Source organism: Tauraco erythrolophus, chromosome 13, assembly GCF_009769465.1.
Source record: "Tauraco erythrolophus isolate bTauEry1 chromosome 13, bTauEry1.pri, whole genome shotgun sequence".
NCBI lineage: Eukaryota > Metazoa > Chordata > Aves > Musophagiformes > Musophagidae > Tauraco > Tauraco erythrolophus.
This window is the reverse complement of record NC_141477.1, coordinates 16,991,898-17,012,333: the sequence shown is the minus strand read 5'-3', so window position 1 is coordinate 17,012,333 and position 20,436 is coordinate 16,991,898. Positions and strand designations below refer to the sequence as shown.

At 44.4% G+C, this 20,436-nt stretch overlaps 1 protein-coding gene across 1 annotated transcript; it reads right to left on the bottom strand.

Moving 5' to 3' along the window:
* Positions 1-1,109: 1,109 nt before the first annotated feature.
* Positions 1,110-19,728, bottom strand: SLC25A43 (solute carrier family 25 member 43). The gene is made up of 5 exons (XM_086619736.1): positions 19,457-19,728; positions 16,232-16,473; positions 15,075-15,247; positions 2,710-2,844; positions 1,110-1,624 (listed from the first exon to the last, which is right to left on the bottom strand). The coding sequence occupies exons 1-5, from the start codon at positions 19,726-19,728 to the stop codon at positions 1,421-1,423; spliced, it is 1,026 nt and encodes a 341-aa protein (XP_086475862.1). The 3' UTR covers positions 1,110-1,420.
* Between the last annotated feature and the right edge of the window lie 708 nt (positions 19,729-20,436).

Sequence of the window (20,436 nt, the reverse complement as noted above, 5' to 3'; positions counted from 1 at the left end):
TGTGTGGACCAGCAGGCAAACCCCGTGTTGAGCCCAGGCTGCTGCAGCTGGAGCAGGAGCAGAGCTGGTGTGCACACACCTTACCGAGCCGCTGTGATTCACATGCTGCCGCAGCCTGAGGCTGGTGGGACATGCCGCAGAGGGCAGAGCCACCTTCCCACGTGGACACAGAGTTTAAGTTTTTTAATCAGAAGGCACGAGGGATGGGGCTGTTCCATAGCTGTACTTCTACAAAGGATCCGGAGCAACAGCGCAGGTCCTCGGGTATAACGCCAAGATGTTGTGTTTTTTTTTTTCGCCAAAAGCTCCCTAGACTGGTCAGAGGCCTGTCAGCTGCACTGGCACTGGCAATAACCCAGGGGACTTGTGGAGAGGTTCCTATCTACAGAAACTATCTGTGGTTCGTGGATCACAGCAGTTAAAGTGGAAAAATCAGAGGTTGTGTGCACAGTGCTATTCTGCTGGCAAGTTCTGAGCAGCACGGTAGGCCTGGGTCTGTGCACAGGGATTAAAAAGTAGTTTAATATAAAAATAGAGCTTCTAGAATACCAAAACAACACAACAAGGCTAGTGGCTCTGAAATACCTAATGCATTTAAGAACTGCATTTTTCAGCTAATATTTCAGTTAGAGAACTTCAGGAAAACTATTTCTCAAAGCCTGAAATAATTCACGAACGTGCGGTAACAACACAGGAGAAAGGGGGGGAAGATTTTCTAGTATAAACTTAAGTTCACAGGATTGTCATTCCAGTGTATTACAGTTCATTTTACACATTACAATCCTGTCTTAGCAAAAGCACAGTTGCAGCAGTGTATTTTCATATTTACACCAAAGGTTCATACAAAATTATTATTCTCGAGTAAGCCTCAAAAACTGAAGAGTAGATTCTGGAGTGTGACTGAACTGAGATGCACTCTGCATCTGCAGAATTCCATGTCCACACACAGTATCAGTAAAAAAAAAAGTTATTTCAGTATAAATTCTTGCATGTTGTATGTATTCTAGTCTGTTTATCATTTTTGGCAGACTCGGTATCTCAGATTACTTAAAAAAATCCATTTGAATTTTCTTAATATTTCTGAAGACAATTTATACTCTCATCTCTTGCCTCTCTGCAAGTGGTTTTATCTCAAAATGGCTATTCAGTATTGAAAAGCAACTGGAATAAAGTAATTTCGAGTTCCAATAGCATAGTGTTCTCAAACTAGTTGTATCTTTCCTCTTCAGTATATGCTTGCTATTCACATCGTTTATATCCATTCAGCAAATGAGGTACAAGATTTATTCACTCCTGGCACTGGTGTCTCAGTACTAAAACCGTGCAATCCACTGAGATGCTGGTACCTGTAGCTCAGCATGACTTTCTTGCAAAGTTCCTAAGAAAGGTAGTGCGTACATGTGCAATGGGCACTCCGATGTCAGTTTTCAAGAGCTGATTTCCTTGGCTCAAAGTTTTCCCTTAGGAGGAGCTTTAATTCTCTCAGTTCTTGTGGCTGTAAACTCTGGTCCACGCCAGGAGTCAGCTTGTAATTTAAAGGGGATTCAATATAACCGTTTCTGTACAGACAGACCCGCTTGCAGAATTCAAAGGTGCTAAACATAACACCGAAGTATGGGACAATCTGATAAAATAAAAAAAAAAAAGCAACATAACATAAAAAAGCAATATTACACTCACTAGTAGCATTCTTAGCTTACATGTTTTAAAAATGGAAACTTCCAGGACTTTGAATCTGATCTGATCTGCTAATAGAGCTATGCTCGTTTATATAAAATCAGAGTCTCACCTCAAACTAGGCTGGCACATGCAGCATGCTAAAAGTAGGAGTTTATTATTGGTACATAACTAATTGTAACGATACTGTGAGGCACAAGGTCTGTGCTAGCCTATAGATTATCACAACTTGTCAAATACCGAAGCAAGTCCTAAGCAACCCCAGCAAATTCTGGTAGGAAATGTGGGATTTATTCTACATACAGCAGACAGACTGAAAAATTTTCTTCTTTTGCCCCATGCAGAATCAGCAGCTCAGGTGCCATGTGGCTTCATACCAGCCAAGGCAGGGCCAGGCGCAGGCAGGCCATCGCCATCAATCATGTTGTCACTCAATTACCACTCATTAGCCGACCTGTAATCCTCACCGCAGCTCTATAAAATGTCTTTCTGCAAACTAAATTACCTTCTGTTGAAGCTACCGTGCTTTATTTCATGCTTTCAGCTCAGCAAGGGCTGTAGTAACTGACATGCATGCGTTAAATAGCTGGTTGAAAGCACTACTTTTGACTTCTGGGGAAGTGGCTTATACAAGCTCAATGTTCTTTACAGCTCGGTACAACATGTCAAATCACTGGAGCTCAGCTGAGAAGTAGAACTTGTTTAGCTGTCCTAAGTAGATCACCTGCAACTCCCCATCCATACCCTTACTTGTGCGTTAGCAGCACTCCCTTCTCTAAGGGCATTCAAATGAACTTGAGAGTAGTGACATCTAGAAGCCAAGCTTACATTTGGGGGAATATGACCAAAGCAAGTTCCAAAGATGGTTTATAACCTGCCTGAGGTTATATACCTGTTCTGCCACAGACTCTGTCATCTATTAGCTGCTAATAAGTACGGAGGCACATCATAAGCTTTAAAACCCCAACTGTCCAAAAGTGTGTTTTGATTACTTCAGGATAGTCTTGGACTGGGATGAAAGCAAAACCTCACCTTGAGCAGGCTGGGTGTGAGTCCACTCCAAAGTCCGAGCACACCTTTGTTCTTCACAGTTTGCCGGAAACAGTCAGTCATGCCAGTGAAATGGACATCCACTGCTCCATAGTGGGGAAGCCAAGGGCTCTGTGCCTGGTCAAGAGACACCCAGGGGGATTTAGAACAAGCAAAGGAAAACCAAAGTAATTAAAATCATTATTTCCTCCATTCTGGTACACAGAGGAACACTTAATGCCAGGTTTCAACAGACTGATCTGGATTCTTCTGTCAGCCCAAAAGAATCATCTATTTTGCCTTTTTTGGCTTTGCCTTTGCCAAAAACCTTTTGCCTTTTTTTTTTTTTGCTTTTTGCCTTTGCCTATTTGAAATACAAACTAAAAAGAGAGGGAATTCACTCTCTGATAGGTACGAAAGAGAGCAGTAATTTCACAGAGCGCTTCCTTTTGTGCCATGTCACTCCTAGAAACAAATCCCACCCTTGTGAAGACAAACCATCCGAACCAGAGCCGCGTAAACGCATTGGCCCCACGTCTGCCAGCTGCTCAGGGCTGGGGAGAGGGATGTCACATCACTGGCAGTGGAGCACCTGGGAGGGAAGCAGGGGGCTGGCCCCCGATGCCGCACTGCCTTCCCGTAATTCTGATCAAAGAGAAGAGCACACTGACTTCGCTCTGGCTGCTGAGGCTGTGCCCACACGGCAGTGGGAAGGGGGAACTGTACTATGGGTTGAGGAACAACAGCAGAAACCAAAGATGAAAGTTTTCAGCCCAGGCTGCACAAGCCCACCGAGGGCTGCAGGTGAGCAGTTGGTGCCTGTGCTCCAGTATCTTTGCTACGTGGCTGGTTGATCCAGACAGGTTCAAGTTAGCTTGGGAGCATCCTGCTGGACTGTGACTACATTTCCAACTGCAGTACAGACAGTGTCTGTTCACATGGAGGAAGTGTAGTGGGTCATTTTTAACAGCAAAATCCTTCCTTCATTAATCTCCTACTGTGTTAGCACAGACAGGATAACCTGACCTAGAATAATCCCATCCATCTGTGCACATGCAGCCACAGGTTTATTTTGCATCAGCAAATCAGGGTTTCACTCAAACATATGGCAAGGGAAACTTCCCAGTCAGGAGTGTGCGGGGAACCCAGGACACAGGGTGATGACTTGCACGTGCAAGCTGATCACCACGGGGCAGAAGTTTGATAAGGATGGGACTTGTATAGTTAATTGATTGGTGAATATGGATATCATTATGCCTTCATTGATCTGAAACACCACGTGGTGTAGCATTTTTTCTCCTCCTTGGCCAGACTAACCTACAGCTTCTCAGAGCTGCTAAGCCTATGACAAGCCTCTCATAAACCGACAAGTGGTGATGACATTTTCTAGATGCCTCAGCTATAGCATTTCAAATACTTGGCAACTTGGATGCTGGAAATGGAAACAGATCAAAACTCGCGCTCCAGCTATGTAAGAGAAGCTGCTAATCAAATAGTTTTAATGCTGTTGCATCCCCTTGCATTACTGGCAAGTCTACTGCTAAAATTTAGAAGCTAACAAGAAAACCCTGATCATCCCACACACTAACTGCATAGTCTTCTTCATCTACAAAAAAAAACACAACACACACTTATCACGACTTTTTCCTCACTTTTTTTTTGTGCATGATTGAAATGTGCGTGAAATACTTCTGATGGCAGGTAGCAGGTAAAAACCATACAGTTTCCTTTTGATGGGGCTTTAGGAGGTGATTTTCGGAAAGCAGCTGTCTGCACTGAGAAAGAAGGCACTAGGCTTCCACCATATCCTGATTTTTATCTTCTGGATCCCCTTTATCATGTCCTGGCTCTTTTACCTTAGACAAGAGTAGGGCTGAGGACTTAATCCACGGTCTTTTATGCTTTAAGGAGGAGAGAACAGAAGGATTTGCTTCTCTCTGAACCTTTTCAACAGTGTACCTGGTTTGTAAGAGAGTGATCACATTTGTGGGGCAGTAAGTATTTCAACTGTTGTAATTGCTCCTCTCCCTTGTGTCTACATTGGCCTTGCTAACTCCACGGGGCTGTTTCCGTAATTCCTGCCTGTGGTGCAAGCTCCCACAGCTTCCTGTTTGAGGACTGGGGGAGGCAGGCATTGTGGCATTTCACTGCTGTGATTTTACAGCGTTACCACTCCTGCCTTCGTGGGTAGTTCAAGGTAACGGAGCTCGTCTGGTAGCCACGGGTCATGCACATGTTCACTTACACTCATTTGCTACAAGGCAGCTCGCTGCCTGCGTGGCTCTGTTACTTAAGGTGTGTAAGGGTTTTAAAAGCAATAGCTAAACCCATCAGTGAGAAAGAGAGAAATAACTTTTCAAGCCTTAATCCACAGTACTTGAGAAACCCCTGCACAAAGACCCTCCTGACTCTACTGTAGAAGATGCTGAGTGCCCTGACTGAGACTTCAGGGACCAGTTCCACTAAGAATGGTGATTTTGGCACCAGGGATGCTTAGGAGAGCACCCAAATGAGTAAGTATCTAAGTATCCTTAAAAATGCAACAGCAGTCATAGGAGACCTGGATTCAAAATCGTGTTCTGCTTTCTGGCCTGTCAGCCAGTTTCCATGAGCCTTTTTGGTACAGGCAGCCAAGCAGTGAAGAGGGACAGGTTTCTAAAACACTTCAGGAAGGCAGGAATGCTGTTAACATGTGATTCCCTTCCTTTTTAAGTCCCTCTGTGGTAGGCAGGGCATGACCTGCCAGAATTAACTGCATGAGTTTGACATAATCCCCTTCGTTACTGCATGCATTGCAAAGGGAGGTATCAAAGGGTGTTGATTACAGAACTCCTGCCTACAACACCAAGAGCACACTGTAGGTTTCAGTAAGATTCTGCACACAGTAAACGCACCCAGGAGACAGCTAACAAGGAATAGGTAAGTCACACCCCTGGATTTCTAATTTGCCCACAGACATTGACCTCTTAAGAGATTTACTGAAAGATTATTTATGTAACATTCACCGCAGTTACAGCCATTTTCACAATTTCAGTCAGTGGGGTGACGTACGCTTTGCCAGTCTTCCTGCTTTACAGGAGCAGTGTGTTTCTAGGACCTTATACACAGAATTTAAATAACAATCGTCCACAGAATCTCGGAATCACCTACTGCAAAACTAAAAACTCTATCAGTGTGTAGTTAAAACTGCAGTATTTTGGAACACAGCTAAACAAAGTTAAATGTATTAATGAAAGAAAAAAATTAGGAAGACATTTAATTTGGCACTGTTTTTAATAATAATAAAAAAAACAGCTGTGGGTTTTGGGTGGTGCTGCATCATCTAAGCCTGTCTACAACAGCACAATCCTTGCAACTGCCCTACGGCACCAGAGCCAGAAAATGGAAGTAACCAAACAGATTAAACTAGTTTTTCTGCCTTTTTTGCAGAAACCTACTGTGACATACAAATCAAACAGCTAACCTCACACCAAAACAATCAGGTTTATGACAGAGATGTTTCACACCATGCACCTCAAAGCTGTTGGAATTCCTTTCTTTCGACACCCGTTGACACTATGGGCTGCTGCGTAGAAACTTGTTTTGTTACGAACATTTTTCAAGACTTCCTTCCTCCCCAGTTACGGCTGTGTCATGCTGCAGAAGGCTGGAGATACAGTACAGCTCCCTGTGCTGGTAACAGAGCGCCAAGCTGTTAGTCACAGTAGCAGCAGGGCTAAGATGCTAATCTTTTTACCTCTGATGGATGATGGGTTCTCCAAATGATTAAAGCACATCAAATGCAGAAATGGCTCTATCTGCTCTGTCACAAACACAGTCTTTTAGTACCCAGAGGCCACCAATTGTACTAAACCACTGTGATATATCCCCGAAGTTAGTACTCTGTGCTATTTCGACAATCTAAACCCTGAGAGAGACAAACTCAAACTTACCTGCACTCACATTTTATTTATATAAACAAAATATTTAAATAAGGGTGAAGTGTCATGACAAAACTCAAATTCATTGTTAAAGTTAATTGTTACCTTAAAACTCTTCAGACACCATCTCTCCCATGGTCTGCGTCACGAGGTGACTGCCAGAACAACATAGTCCCATTTTTGGGAACTAATTTCCCAGACCCTTATAAAGATTTCCTCTTCAATGGCTTCCCCCAACCCCTCTCCTCCTCCTCCTCTCTTCCTTTTAGGATTGAGGGATGGATGTAGTTCGCTGCAGCTGCTGTGGGAACCGTGCCCATCTAAAGATCAATCACTCGGACCTTTCCAAGGCTCACAGTAGCCACGCAGGGACCAAGCAGAGACCACCGGGTCAGGAAACGGCAGACACGGTGGCCAGGCCCTTGAGCCTGTGCCCAGAGCTGTGCAGATACAACATTCCCACTTGTACTTCAGGGCATTTTGGTTTGCAACTATCTGAATTTACACGTATCAGAGACTATTTGGAAATACTTCCCTCTCAATTCATGTACTTTTTTTCTCCCCTTCCCTGTTCATAAAATTTGTTGATACAGATCTGCTATTTATTTATTTTTGAGTATGCAGTACTGTTGGCACAGAGCATGAAAATTAACTAACAGTGAATAGCTGCCATAGGTGGTATGGTACCCTGACGGTAGATATAGCAAAACTGCTTGTTATTTATATATTTTCAATAGATTCAGGTCTCCTACACTTCTGATCATATTTAAAAAAAAAAAAAAAAAGCAGAGGAAGGCACTTTACAACACAGCTCAAGAGTTCACACTCTTAATCTGGAAGCTAAAATAAGAAGTCTTTGCAGTCTGGGTTAATAAGGACACATGCAACGGGCAAGCGTAACTGTAGTTCAAAGGAAGCTGAAGGACAAAGACTGCAGTTTTCATTCAAGTGAATGCCACTACAGCCAAGAGAAATTTCACTCAACAGAAGGGTGAATGCTTGAAAGAGCATTTCATTCCACTCAAATAAGAAATAATTAAAATGTAAGTAAGTATCAATATTGGGTAAAAAAGCATGAATTCTCTTGGGCTAATCAATCCTTTCTCCTGGAGGACAGCCTTACTCGGTAGGCATTGTCTTTACTGCGTCAGTGGTTTGGTACTGCTGACTTCCCCCTGGCTAAAGTCCACCAAAAGTACTCAGGTTCATAGGAAGGTACATGATGACAAGCTCTCAGGAGGCCATCGGTTCCAGAGCAGCACAGCACAGCAGCTCACCTCCAGCTTCCTGCACTCTAGGAACACGTTGTCCTTTCCTCTGTAACCTGAACTGGGGCCAAATCATCTCGCCCTTCTGAGATCAGTGGTACTGAGTGAGCAAAACAGTTCCCAGCTTGCTCAACAGTTTGACTCTTAGTTTTAAATACATTATTACCAGGCCTGTTCTACCTGGAGGCTTCACGGTTTGTTGCAGAATTGCTCCTTTCCTACAGAACCTAAGCTTTCCCTGCTTTTTTAACACCTGTGGGATGAAGAAATTTTTGATACGGAATATGGAAGTCTTTTTCCTCAAGGCAGTGCAGAGCCCTTGCACGGGCACCTCTGGGTGCTTTCTGAATGCCCTGTGATGGTTCGGCTCAGTCTTTACAAATGGACCCACTATTTTCACGCACGTTAGTGCTGGTTTATTTAATGGTGCAAACCCTTAGGCAGATTAGCCTGGTCCCACGCTCCACACAGTGAATAGCAACACTAGTTCCCGCATTTCCTGCTGTCTGTGTAGGAACTGAGGAGAAAATTAACGCTTTATATGATTGAGGCTTTACAGAGGATGTATTTCCCTTGGCCTTATGTGGATGATGTAAGGAATTACACCAAATCAAAATAAATCAGATATAAAAGAAGAAAGTGTCCATAAAGTTTAACTCCTGTTTATGGAGTATTTTGCATAATTAATCACCTTGTATGTCACCGGCTCATTATTCTAAGTACAGACAAACGGATGCAAGGCTCTCCTGTATGCAAGAGTGCTCATGTTAGGGGTAACAGCAATAGCTGTCGCTCTGGAGACATTACTGTCTCCCTGCTGAAAATTACGGCTATAATAGTTGTGTATAGCTCACCCCTAACCCGTGTCGGGCCCCGTCAGCCAGGTGAGCTTACCGAGTTCAAAGAGGTGGGCTGGGTTAACGCACCTGATTTGCCCCAAAGCAGATGAGAGAGCTCTCGCTCACACCACGCTGATCCCAGAGCTGCGGAGGCTGTACGAGGCCGGCTGCCGTGCTCGGCTGGCACTTCCAGATGTAGGACTGGGAGCGTGGCGGCCACTTCAGTGTCTGGGAAAATCATTCGGAGAGCATTGCATCCTGCCCTCCCTCAGACCTCCTGTGTTTCACATGAGTACAGCGTGCTTTCCTGCTTGTCTTTGGCAGACCGCTGTGCTGCAGTGCTAAGCTACTGCTGTAATCCACCTCGGAGCCAGTACTGCATACTTACGCACCACAGCTCCTTGGATGAACGGGCTTAAAAACAACTAGACACAGCAGGAGCTGTCACAAGGCAGACCTGACTGTTAGATCAGCCCAGTCTCACTTCCCATTTGATTTATGTTTTATTCCTCTTATCCAGTCTTTCCACTGACACTGTTCAGTGTTTCAACTTCACAAGCAGCGAGTCTTCACGATTCTCTCCTGTGGAAGTCTGGGGATTTAAGAGAAATGCTTCTGAGGTTTGTTCAGATGCACAGAAGCTGATCTAGGCTGTTACAGAAGGCAAAGCCCGTGTTAGGCTTGGTAGTTTTTTTCAGGCATTGTCTCAACCATTTACTGGACCAAATACTTCCCAAAATAGCAGGGCACTATTCAGCAACAGCCTCAGAGAAAGTGGTATAAAACATCTTTATAGCAACAACAACGAAACAATAAAAAAATGCTGGTAGTTCTAAGCATTTAGACATAGGGAAAAAGAGAAGGAAGGAAGGGATTCTACCAAATCAGAATCTGTCACTACTGCCTATTTGCTAACAAACAGAGGAGCCAGGCTGGTCCCAAGTTCAAGTACCACCCAGGACATGGGGTCCCAGCTGACGCCTGAACCCCAGTAGCAAGGAGAAGGGAAGCCTGAGATCACAGGGAGAAGTAAGAAAAGTAAGAACTCACACTGCAGCCCTGTCCTCAGATGAAATATTTTTGGAGTTTCATCTCTACCTATGCATTTGTTTTCACAAAACTTGAAGGAAGTTAGTATCTCTGAAACCTCCACTCAGTTGAAGTTGGACAGCAGGATCAAAAGTTATCTGGGACAAGGACAGACAGCTAGCAACCATATAAGCCTTACTTCCACAGGAAATCAGACTAAAAGTAGTAATATTACTCCTTATTTGCTTCCACACTATGGAATTTGCCACTCTATGTGGTCAAACAGCTCCATCTCTGAAACTTTTCAAGGCTTAGGCTCCCATGCCATTCACTATTAAAGGGTCTCCCTGCACAAAGTCTCAGAGCACGTATGCTTTTGAGATGTCGTGTGAACCACATGACCCAAAAAAGATCTCTTATTTTTAAACCGGGTCATGACTCCAATAACTTTCATATTCCCAGCTGACAAGAACGCGGATCTCACAAGCAGCAGGGACACCACAGCTCGAGAGCTTTCAGAGGCCGCCGTGCCAGCACCAGTGACAGTCTCCAGTGACAGAGCACTCTTTGCAAGTTACTCATGTTTACGCAATGCAGCAGCATCAGCTCATTTCAGCAGGAACACATTTTGCTAACGAACGTTTATCGATTTTATTTTCCAAAGCTTTGTTTATAAACCAGCCACTGGGCTCTTGTTAGACTGGCTTTTACCATGCAAGGAACACAGTTAGGGGACTATTGTTAAATAAATACTTCAATAACATTACTACTTTAAATAGAGACTTCAGTATCTCCTTTAACTGACTTCAGACTAGAAATGTGCCAACAGGGCACAAGACTGGATTTATTTTAAACAGGCTGCCTCACAAAGGGAATGACTGCTTTCTCCAGGTTACTAAGAACTCATAGCATTTACATAATTTACAACAGATTTCACACTTGGAGAGCATGTTGTGTTCCAAAGAATGAAAAAAAAACCCAACCAAAAAAAAAAGCCAAATCACATTGCAGATTTACAGGCAGCTGAGGCTTAACTGATTCACTTTTGTCACCGAAAAGGGGCCACTTCTGGAGTGATGCGCGGCAACAGTCTACACTAACCAAGAACAGGGAGTGAACCTGTTTGTTTATGGCAGCGGAGGGAATTCAAAGCCTGGAATTTAGAAACAGCAAGATCACTGCTGAACAACACTCTCAGTTGCTGTGCAGTCAACACCAAAAACGTGCTGAATCCTGCCACACGCTAGAAGTCTGCTTATTCTATACTACCAGGGTTTGATGGTAAAGCTATACCTGAGTAGCATTTACTGGTGAAAGAGAGTTTCAGGCAAGTTTTAGTCACAGAAATTAAAACAAATTATACCATCAAAATACAGAGACAGGACTGAGCTTCTGCAAACCATGCAAAGTTTGTTCATGTAAGCAGGTGAGGAGTAACTGTACAATCGATGGAGTATCTGTAAAATTTTAGGGCCATCTTTGTACATTTTGCCTAACAAAACTACCAAAGTCACAGGTCAATTTGGAACGAAGGCTGAGAAGTGCCAGCCAGGGGTATCTGAGCCTACCTCTGAGCGTCATGTGCACAGAGGGAAGTGCCAAACGTGGGTTTGCACTGACCATTTGGATGTTTGCAGATTATCAGTTCTACTGATAGCCTGGGATCGGTGTCATTCTAAGAACGATCTCCTCTGCTGCATGTAACAGCTTTAAATGCATCTTCTCTTACTGAAATGCCAGAAGTCAGTCCAATGTGCACTTATGAAGGTCATCATAGCCAAAAAGATGATGTGGGGAAGTAGAAACATATTACCATTGCTTCCCTTAGACCCAGACTCATCCATAGGCAGGTATTTCCCTGCTTAACATAAAAAAAAAAAAAAAAAAAAAAGCATTCTTGCATTTAAATAAGTCTGCAAGGTAAAAGTGCAGTACTTCAATATCACTTCAATACTGGATTTAACAAAGAACATGATATTGTGGGATAAGGAAGGAAAGACAACAATAAGAAACAGTCAGGATATAAAGATCATTAAGTTTTTGTTCAGAAACTGATACAGTATAAAGAGTGAGTCAAGAAAGCATTTGATACAGAACAACCCTTTGAACAATCCTCTCCTTCACTAATCCCCTTCTACAGATGCACAACAAAAGCCGTATTTCCATGCTGAAACATGCATACAGTACCTCTTAATTCTCTAACATGCCAATCAGGAGCAAAGTGAAAAAAGGAAGACAAAGGAATAAAATTAGGATAAGCACAACAAAGAGGACTCACATATTCAGCAAGACTCGCTCATATCAATTAACATCTCTTTTAAGAAAACCATTCAAGTATACTTAGCAAATGTAATATCTTTGTAAAAAAGTAAAAGTAAACATGATAAAAGATAATTCTAGTAGCAGAGGAGGAAGAAGCCATGGTTACAGAGCTTCTGACATTGTAAATCACCAAAACATAGAGAAAGAATTGTTCACTGACAGTCAGCTCCTACTCCCACAGATGTCAGTGACAGAAGCTGCCAACGTCAGAAGTGTAGGATTCAGATACGTAAAATGAGAAAGGATGAAACAAAATTATTACAAGTGGGATTAAAAATAACACCGCCACAGCAGAATTCATTTTCTAGTCTGTGCAAACAATTCAAGCTTTGTCTAGCTGAGGAGATGGATGGAGCCAACTCTTCCGACTGCCTAGCGTGTCAGGTGAAGATCTGAACTGGATGTTCTGGTCTCAGGCTTGTACTACACCCAAGAATCACAGAAGACAGCCTTGTGTCCTAGTTTCTCAGTTTTTGAAGCTTCTGAGACTCCCTTACAACTCCCTGAAGCCTCATCACCAACAGGTTCACTGGAAAGACTTCTTTGGCAATGTACTCCCTCCATGTCAGAGCCATGGGACACGAGGGAAGGAAGAGGAATCCGATACTGACCTCTGCAGTGTGCTGGGTTCCTCTTCATACACAACACCGGTGTTGGCAGCTTCACAACAAAGCCAGCCCTTCCCCACACACGCTGCAGAGCACGCACGCCAGGCGCGGGGGTAGCGGAAGGCTCTGCTACACCCCACTTTGTAACAGCTGGAAAGGGGAATCACTGAATGGAGGCTGATCAGAATATGATGTCTGAGAAAAACTGCCATCAGAAGTATTTGCTCCCCTGTTTTCTACAGAACACTACAATGTCTTGAAGCTGTTTTCCCCTTCTTTATTCTCCCCCTTTCTAGGTCCCTTTGCATGATACCTTTGCTGGTGCTGTCCCACACGTTTCTCTCTGACCACCACCCTGCAAACTGAGCAGGCCAGCAAGCAAGTACAAAGCAGACCTAATCCCTGCAAGGCTGGGCCATACTGTGAAAAACAAACTTCTTGGATGACTTTACAGGAGTTCTAGCGAGCTCTTAGGATGAGCTTGGGTGTGATTTTCAATAGGTCTCTTTTCTGGACAAGCGTCCGTGACTTGTATCATTTTCAGGACCAAACAAATTACAGGCTTTTGCACCTAGGCAGCTACTTCTTCTGAAACACCTTTGCCTTCTCCCATGCCTTGAAACTAAATCACCGAACAGGGGGTGTTTCTCTAAGCTTGGAAAAATCACTGTTCAGTTGTTGCGATGCACCTATAAGGAAAAAGCTTCTCTGTTGTTGAGTCTTTTTTCTGTCCAAAGTATTTTTAGCATATCCTCTTCCTACATATTTAGGCAATAAATCCAGTTCCTTTCTTTTTTCCAGAAGTGTCAGTCAGACGTTTTAAGCATCCCTTTGGTGAAATAGTACAGCCTAGTGGCAGGAAAGCAAAAGATGGGCCTGTTCCACTTCCCTACTTGCCCGTCAAGACAAAGCTTGACACAGAACTTCACATCACACCGGTTACAATGGAAAATTATTTTTGAACTGATTATGAAAACCAAATGTTCAAGTAACTGATGTAAATATTAGACAGAAATATTAAAAGGGAAACAGCACAGTAAATGCCTTTCTTTTATTCTTTAGGGCAGCGGTCTTGCTGTGAGCCTAAAGACGTAAAGAAAAAGAGGATTTGTAAGGAGTAATTGCTTTTCTTAGACCCACTGATACAGCTGGAAAAAACGATCAAGTTTTCATGCTCTGAATCTTTTTCTCACCCGAGACATTCTATGAGATACCTGACAAAAGGCCTCAGCTTAAAGCTTGACTTCTGGACAAAACAGCTACATGAGCTGGTCTAATAAAAGATGTTACTTCTCCTGCTGAGGTTCTCTGTTACGAGACGGAGAGAGGGGAACGAAGGCTTCTGTGGCACTGGATCTGAGCCCTGTCTGAAAAAGGGAACCTGGGGAGCAGGAGAAGGGAATTCACAGTTCCTCCGACCTTCTGCCAGCTTGTGACTTACTGACCAGGCTACCATTTGATGAGTGGGAGGGAGACCTACATAATGCTGCCACATCAAATGACTGCTTTTTTCATAAGATCACGAAAGCTTCCCATAAATCTGCAGTCCCAAGAACTAGGCTGAAAGAACAAACTCATATGCCACAGCCAGAGAGCCAGACAACGACAGCTATTCACTGTCATTGTACTGATGAACTTCTAATGAAAAGTCAACGTCATCGAACCAATTATGCCAGTGAGATGGAAATTGTTGGGTAGTGGTTGTTTTGTGGGTTTTGTTTTTTTTTAAGATAATTATTACTAAACTTTCAGAAGAAAGTATCAGCAAGATAATATAAAATGATATAGTAACTTGATACAGTAAATCTTGTGTTGCTGATGCTCCAGGAAAGCAGCAGCACCAGCAACTGGGAATTCACTTAACCAGGAGTCAGAAATAAGAACGATGACAGTTCTGACCCTTCAGACTTAGTAGCTGCTGTGTAAGTTTCTTGTGGTTGCCAGTGTGTAGGTCAGGCATAAACAGCAGACACACAGGCTCTGAAAAATCACATGGGTCTCAATCGTCCTGCCTATCACCAAGGGGACCGAATGCCTGTATTTGACTCAGGGTTTGCCAATTCAGAACTGTAAGAATTTGATGGAATTGCTATGAAAAAGAAAAGAAGCTAAAGACACAGAGTCTGAGAGTATACATATATCCCACGATAGTACTTGGACCCACCTTAAAAGTGTTAACGACACACTTATAAAAATAATTTTCAAACTTTAAAAACAAACCAAAACAAAACTCAAAAAAAAAGAAAACAAAAACCAACCAAGCTAAAACAGTCTCTGTAGGCTACTGGTAAGTGAAATAAAGTGGCACTCATGATCATCTGGCTAGTCTTGCCCCAAGCTCCTGTAACACGCACCTATAACAATAACATAAATACTCTGTACCTGCATCTTCCTCTTGACAGTCTCGAAGGGGAAAGAAAGTGTCTGTGCTACACCAGCTGCAACACAGCCATTTATGAAGTTCTGAACAGGAGTGAAATGAACTATGGGCTCTCGCCAGATTTTGTCCAGATTGATGTAAACAAAGAATGAGCCTGCAGAAAACGGGACAGCACCTAGAAAGCAAACCAGACAGGTTTGTATCAACACACTGTACACTAAGAAAACAGAGCTGCTCATCACATAACCTAGAAAGATGAGTGAGCTGCTATCAGTTTACACCTCGCACTGCTCAAACCCAATCAATGTTCTGAAGGACTTGACTTATTAGTCACTGGTTTACCACCAAACGCCCATACTGTAGCCTCTAGATGTGCTGACAGGGGCATATATTTACATACTAAAATGTGCATGTTGTCAGAATTGCTTTAGTCTCGTGGCAGGTCAGCTCTTTCTCCAGGCTGTCTACTGTGGCAAGCTCTTTCTCCAGTCCAACCCAATCCTAGCAGTTGTACATGTAAAAGTGCTGCCTCTTCAGTCAAGCTGATGAGGGATACTTCTGTCCTCTTTCGCTTGTTTCATGCTCTCATCAATTTTTACTGGGATTATACATTATTATTATTATTAATTTTTAATAGGGTCATATTGTGAAAAAGTGGACTCAAAGTTAAATGGCATTTTTAAAAGTTATGGAGAGTAAATACATAATCAAAAAGTCATTTAATTTAAAGAGAGAATATCACTAATCTTTACTTTTCGCATCAGTTAGACATTACTGCTCATACTGGTTTCCCTGAACCACTTTGGAGACACTCTCACGCCTAACAAGAATTAGTAACAATCTGTGTATATACATATAATTTTATTTTAAAAAAATTAAATGGTGGAATTCTTGCATCTGAGCACAACTAGATCATCTATAAAAGAAGGAAAAGAGTATTTTGTTGAACATTTAACCACACATAAAATGCTATGCACTTGGTCATAATTTCAAGCAATAAAGCTGCAATGGAGGTAATCAGAATTGCTGTGCTTGTAAATCTACATACCTTCTACAAAATAACATTACTATTTGCTTTTGAAATCGAGTAAGCAAATGAACACGCTACATAGCTGCAATAAACAATGTGCAATGAGGTGATTTCTCCCCATCATTTTACCTAATATAGCTGGTGAAACGCCACGGTAGAGCGCAAGGAGTCCTTCTTGATGATAAATTTTGTAAAAAGCATGAAGAATTCCTTCGTAAGATGGTTCCAGTCGGTTCTGCACAATGAGCCGTGTTTTAATTACATCAGTGGGATAAGTCACGATGGTTGCAACCATGCCAGCCAGACTTCCCGCCATGATGGCTCTCCAGTGGGAAATATGACCCAACTCATCCGTGAGAAGTATAACGAGTCTAGAGTAAACACACAGAAGAGGTACTATTAATGACGGTACAAACAAAACATACGAAAAATTAAGTCAGATTATTCTCAATGTAATTGTTCTTCTGCCCAGAAGCTCCTTCAGCAGCAGGAGCTGAAACTTTAACATGCATTTCATCAAAGACTTTACTATATAAAACATCAGAATCTCTGTGAAACAGAACACAAGAATGGGCAAACATGAGCAGAATCCAAAAAACATGCCTAAGAGCTCAAAGAGATTTGGGGTAAATCCACAGAAGTGCAAAAATGCAAAAGTTATAGTTAACAACTAAATCAGGGACTGAAATATATAATTCTTCAAACGCAATTTGCTTTGATTTTAGTGTTACTAAAACGCTATGCGGCTTGCATAGCTCTACCTGCATCACAGTTCCCAGCACAGACTATGTTCACATAGCTTGAGTTGCGGTATCGTGCTGGAAGTCCACAGCACCAATTCAACAGTGAAAAAATCTTCAGAGATGTGGAGACTAACAGTTCAAATGATTTACTTGTTTGCTTTGCAAGAGACTTTTACAGTAATTTTTGACCACTGAATCCTCATTTATATTTCCGCCTACAGGATGAAAATTACCATGACTTAAAAACATGTCTGCAAGAAATTCTCTGATCATCAGTCATCAGAGACATTGGTCCAACACCGCCAGTCAGAGTTATCAAGTAAGAAGAGATAACATCATCACAGGCTGCCTGAGAACAACTGAAGCTTCCTCTGTAGCTTATGTTGGGACAGAAAGTTTCACAGGGATACTCCTCTAGAGAAGACTTATGTCCAGGTACTATTATTCTCAGGAGGTTAAGTCTAAATTTGAAATTTTGAAATTGAAGCAGAGAGTGTTAAAGGCTAACCTAGAACTCATGCATTTGTGATGCACAGAAGGACTTTTCTATGTATGCAGGGCACTCCTGCATCAGGGAGAAGTGTCATGGAAGCAGCAAGAAACGAGTAAAGAGACTTGAGAGAAGAATCTTAGCTGGAGGTAAAGAAACTTATTATTCTGTTTTGGAAACATTAATTAAACTGCCTCAACAGCAGATTTACGCTTAAACTACATGGTGTTACCATTCCGTAACAATCTAATTTTCAAAGATTTACAAGCCACTGCTTGCTCCGTGGATGTTTTTTCACATGAGCGTGCAATTTCTACTGCCTGACAGATCCCTGCATCTACTTGTCTCATGCCCTGGAGAGAGCTCAGAGCAGAAGGACTAGCCAAGCAGAAGTGAAAGGGCAGAAACTTTTTTTCCTATGGGTCTTGTACAGTCCCTAAAGCAACACAGCCTGATTTTCCTGTGCGTGCACAAATGCGTGGGGAGGGTGGTAGGGTGTTTCCAGCTGCTACCCAGATAACATTTAAAACCGCCACGGAAAGACGGAGTCTGTGCACAGCAACCGCAGACGGAGAGCAGAGTCAGCTAAACCCCCCCTTCCCCAGCCAGTTCCCCCACACCGCAGCTCCTGGGGCTGCTGACTGATCAGTCCAGGTCCTTCTGCAATTGGCATTACTATTTACTTAAGCTACCATGTAACATTCTCTCTTTTTGTACTTCTTGCTCTTATATACACCATCTCCCACTAGAAAATACATTAAAAAATCCCCCAATACTGTATCAAGAAACATGTGTAGGCAGCTTTTATTTAATTCCTGGTAGCCTGCTACCACTTCAAAAGAATGCCCTGTGCAAACCAGAGCCAAACTACAGCCTTGCAAAGGGAATACACCGTTTCAAGCTGAAAAAAACAATGAAGTTATTTTGCTCCAAATCAGGTGGTTTATACGGATGCAACACACTGACTTTTCTGGGAACTTTAAATTACATTTAAATTACTGTTTCTGCTGTCCCACTGCCATTATACCTCCCCTTGTTTGACCACTGCCTGCATTACAAACAGAAGGACACAACAAAGCTGCCCGGTTCCAGGGTCGTTCCATCCATCAGTTCCTGCAAGGCGCAGACAGAGCTGGGAGGATGACTCTTGCTCAGCCAGATGAATGACAAGCCTCAGCAGGCTGCGCAGCGTCAGCCCGGGCGAGGGCTGCAGCGGGCTGGATTGGCCAGCACAGGCTGAGCCCATGTTTCTCTCCACCCAGCACGGCCCACGAACTGGAATAACCCATCGCCCAGCTGGGCGGAAATGTCAAGTGCATACCATGCAGGCAGCTGATCTTAATTTAAAAAAAAAAAAAAGAGAGAGAAACCTAACCCTCCAAATGGCAAAACACGCTGGAGCGTGCAAACAGTCAGGCACTGCTTCCAAAGGCTAAGAGATACTAGGAGCAAACGGGAATCCTAGGAAAGAGCACGGGTCAGCAGAGCTCAGCCAGCACTTCTCCGTGTTGATCCTGCTCCAGTCGTTCCAGTGTTTACCTTAATGCCTTCGTATTATCAAAACCGAGATCTTAAAACAAATAATGTCACATATCGGCTTCAAACCCGATCAAATTTGCGTAACAACCGCTGACTGATAGGGTAGAAGATTTGAATCATGATTTGTTTTTGTTATTTTCTTTGATACAGACAATATAAATTCTTGAAAGTGTATAAATGAATAAAATAAAACGGTTGCAAAGAGCAGATGTCACAGTCCCATTTGTAGGTAGTGCTGCAACCCCATTTCTAAAGGAATCCGGCTGAGCAGAAGAGATTTGACAATCAAGCCTTCATCATTTAAGAACATCAACGACTTTCTCAGCAGCTGCTGGCACGTCACCAGCCCCTAAGGGCTGCTACGTGCTGAATAAACGACACAAACGAAGTTATTAGCCAGGGAGTCTTTGGGAGAGGAGACACACAACCAGCGAGCCATCCAGCTGAGACAGAGACGCCGAAGTGCCCCTACGGACCGTTTTCCATCCCCTCCTCTTGTGTAACAGGCGCGAAAGGCCGCAGCGAGAGCGCGCCCCTCCCCGCGGAGCCCCGTCCCGGCCGGGGCCGGCGCCGCTCGCTTACCGGCGGGAGGCGGCGAGCTGCAGCGCGCTGTAGGGGAAGAGGCGCAGGCAGGCGGTGAGGTTCCCTTTCCAGAGGGCCCGCGCGCCCTCGGCGCGGCACAGGCTGCGCCCGGCGCCGCGCAGCCCCCGCCGGCAGTGCCAGGTGCCCACCTGCGCCAGCACCGTCAGCAGCTCCAGCGGCGCCGTCAGGCTGAGGCTCAGCGCGCCCGCCAGCCCGGCGCAGCCCAGCCGCTGCACGGCGGTCACCCGCCCGTCCCGCCGCCAGGTGGCCATGGCCCCGCGCGGCCCCGGCCGCCACAGCGGAGCGGAGCGGCGCGGAGCGGCGGCACTGCGGGCGCTCGCAGCGGCGGGGCGCGGCCGCCTCGGGGGTGTGGGGGGGGGGGGGCGGCGCCGCCGGCCGAGGGCGCCGGGACACCCGCCCCGCTCTGCCCGGGGCGGTGCGATCCCGCCCCGGCGGCCCCGATCCCGCCCCCGGTGCGATCCCGCCCCGGCGGCCCCGATCCCGCCCCCGGTGCGATCCCGCCCCCGGTGGCTCCGATCCCGCCCCCGGTGCGCTGGCGGAAGGGAAAACCCGGGGCCGGGCGGAGCGGCCCGCTGAGCCGCTCTCCGCGCCGCGGTCCCGGTGCGGTCCGTGCGTCGGGTGGGTTTGCACGCAGGCGGCATCAGTACCCTCTGCGAAGTGCCCCGCGGCAGTGGGCTCGTATTTAAATTCACGTAGCGTTACACTATTTGCGTTTATGTAGCATTAAAAAAAAAAAAAAAAAAAAAAGCCCTCACAACGGTGATCGAGGCGCATTCAGGACACTTCTCCTTTGTCCACATTTATCCCGTATCCAGGGCTAAGCAGTAGCCAGCTGTTCTATTTCCCGGTCACCTCTCTCCACTTGAGGAGTCGAGAAAAGGAAGGAAGACCTGCGAGCTGAGCTAAGAACTACCTAATAACTGAAATAAAACACAATGAAAAATAATAATGATAATACT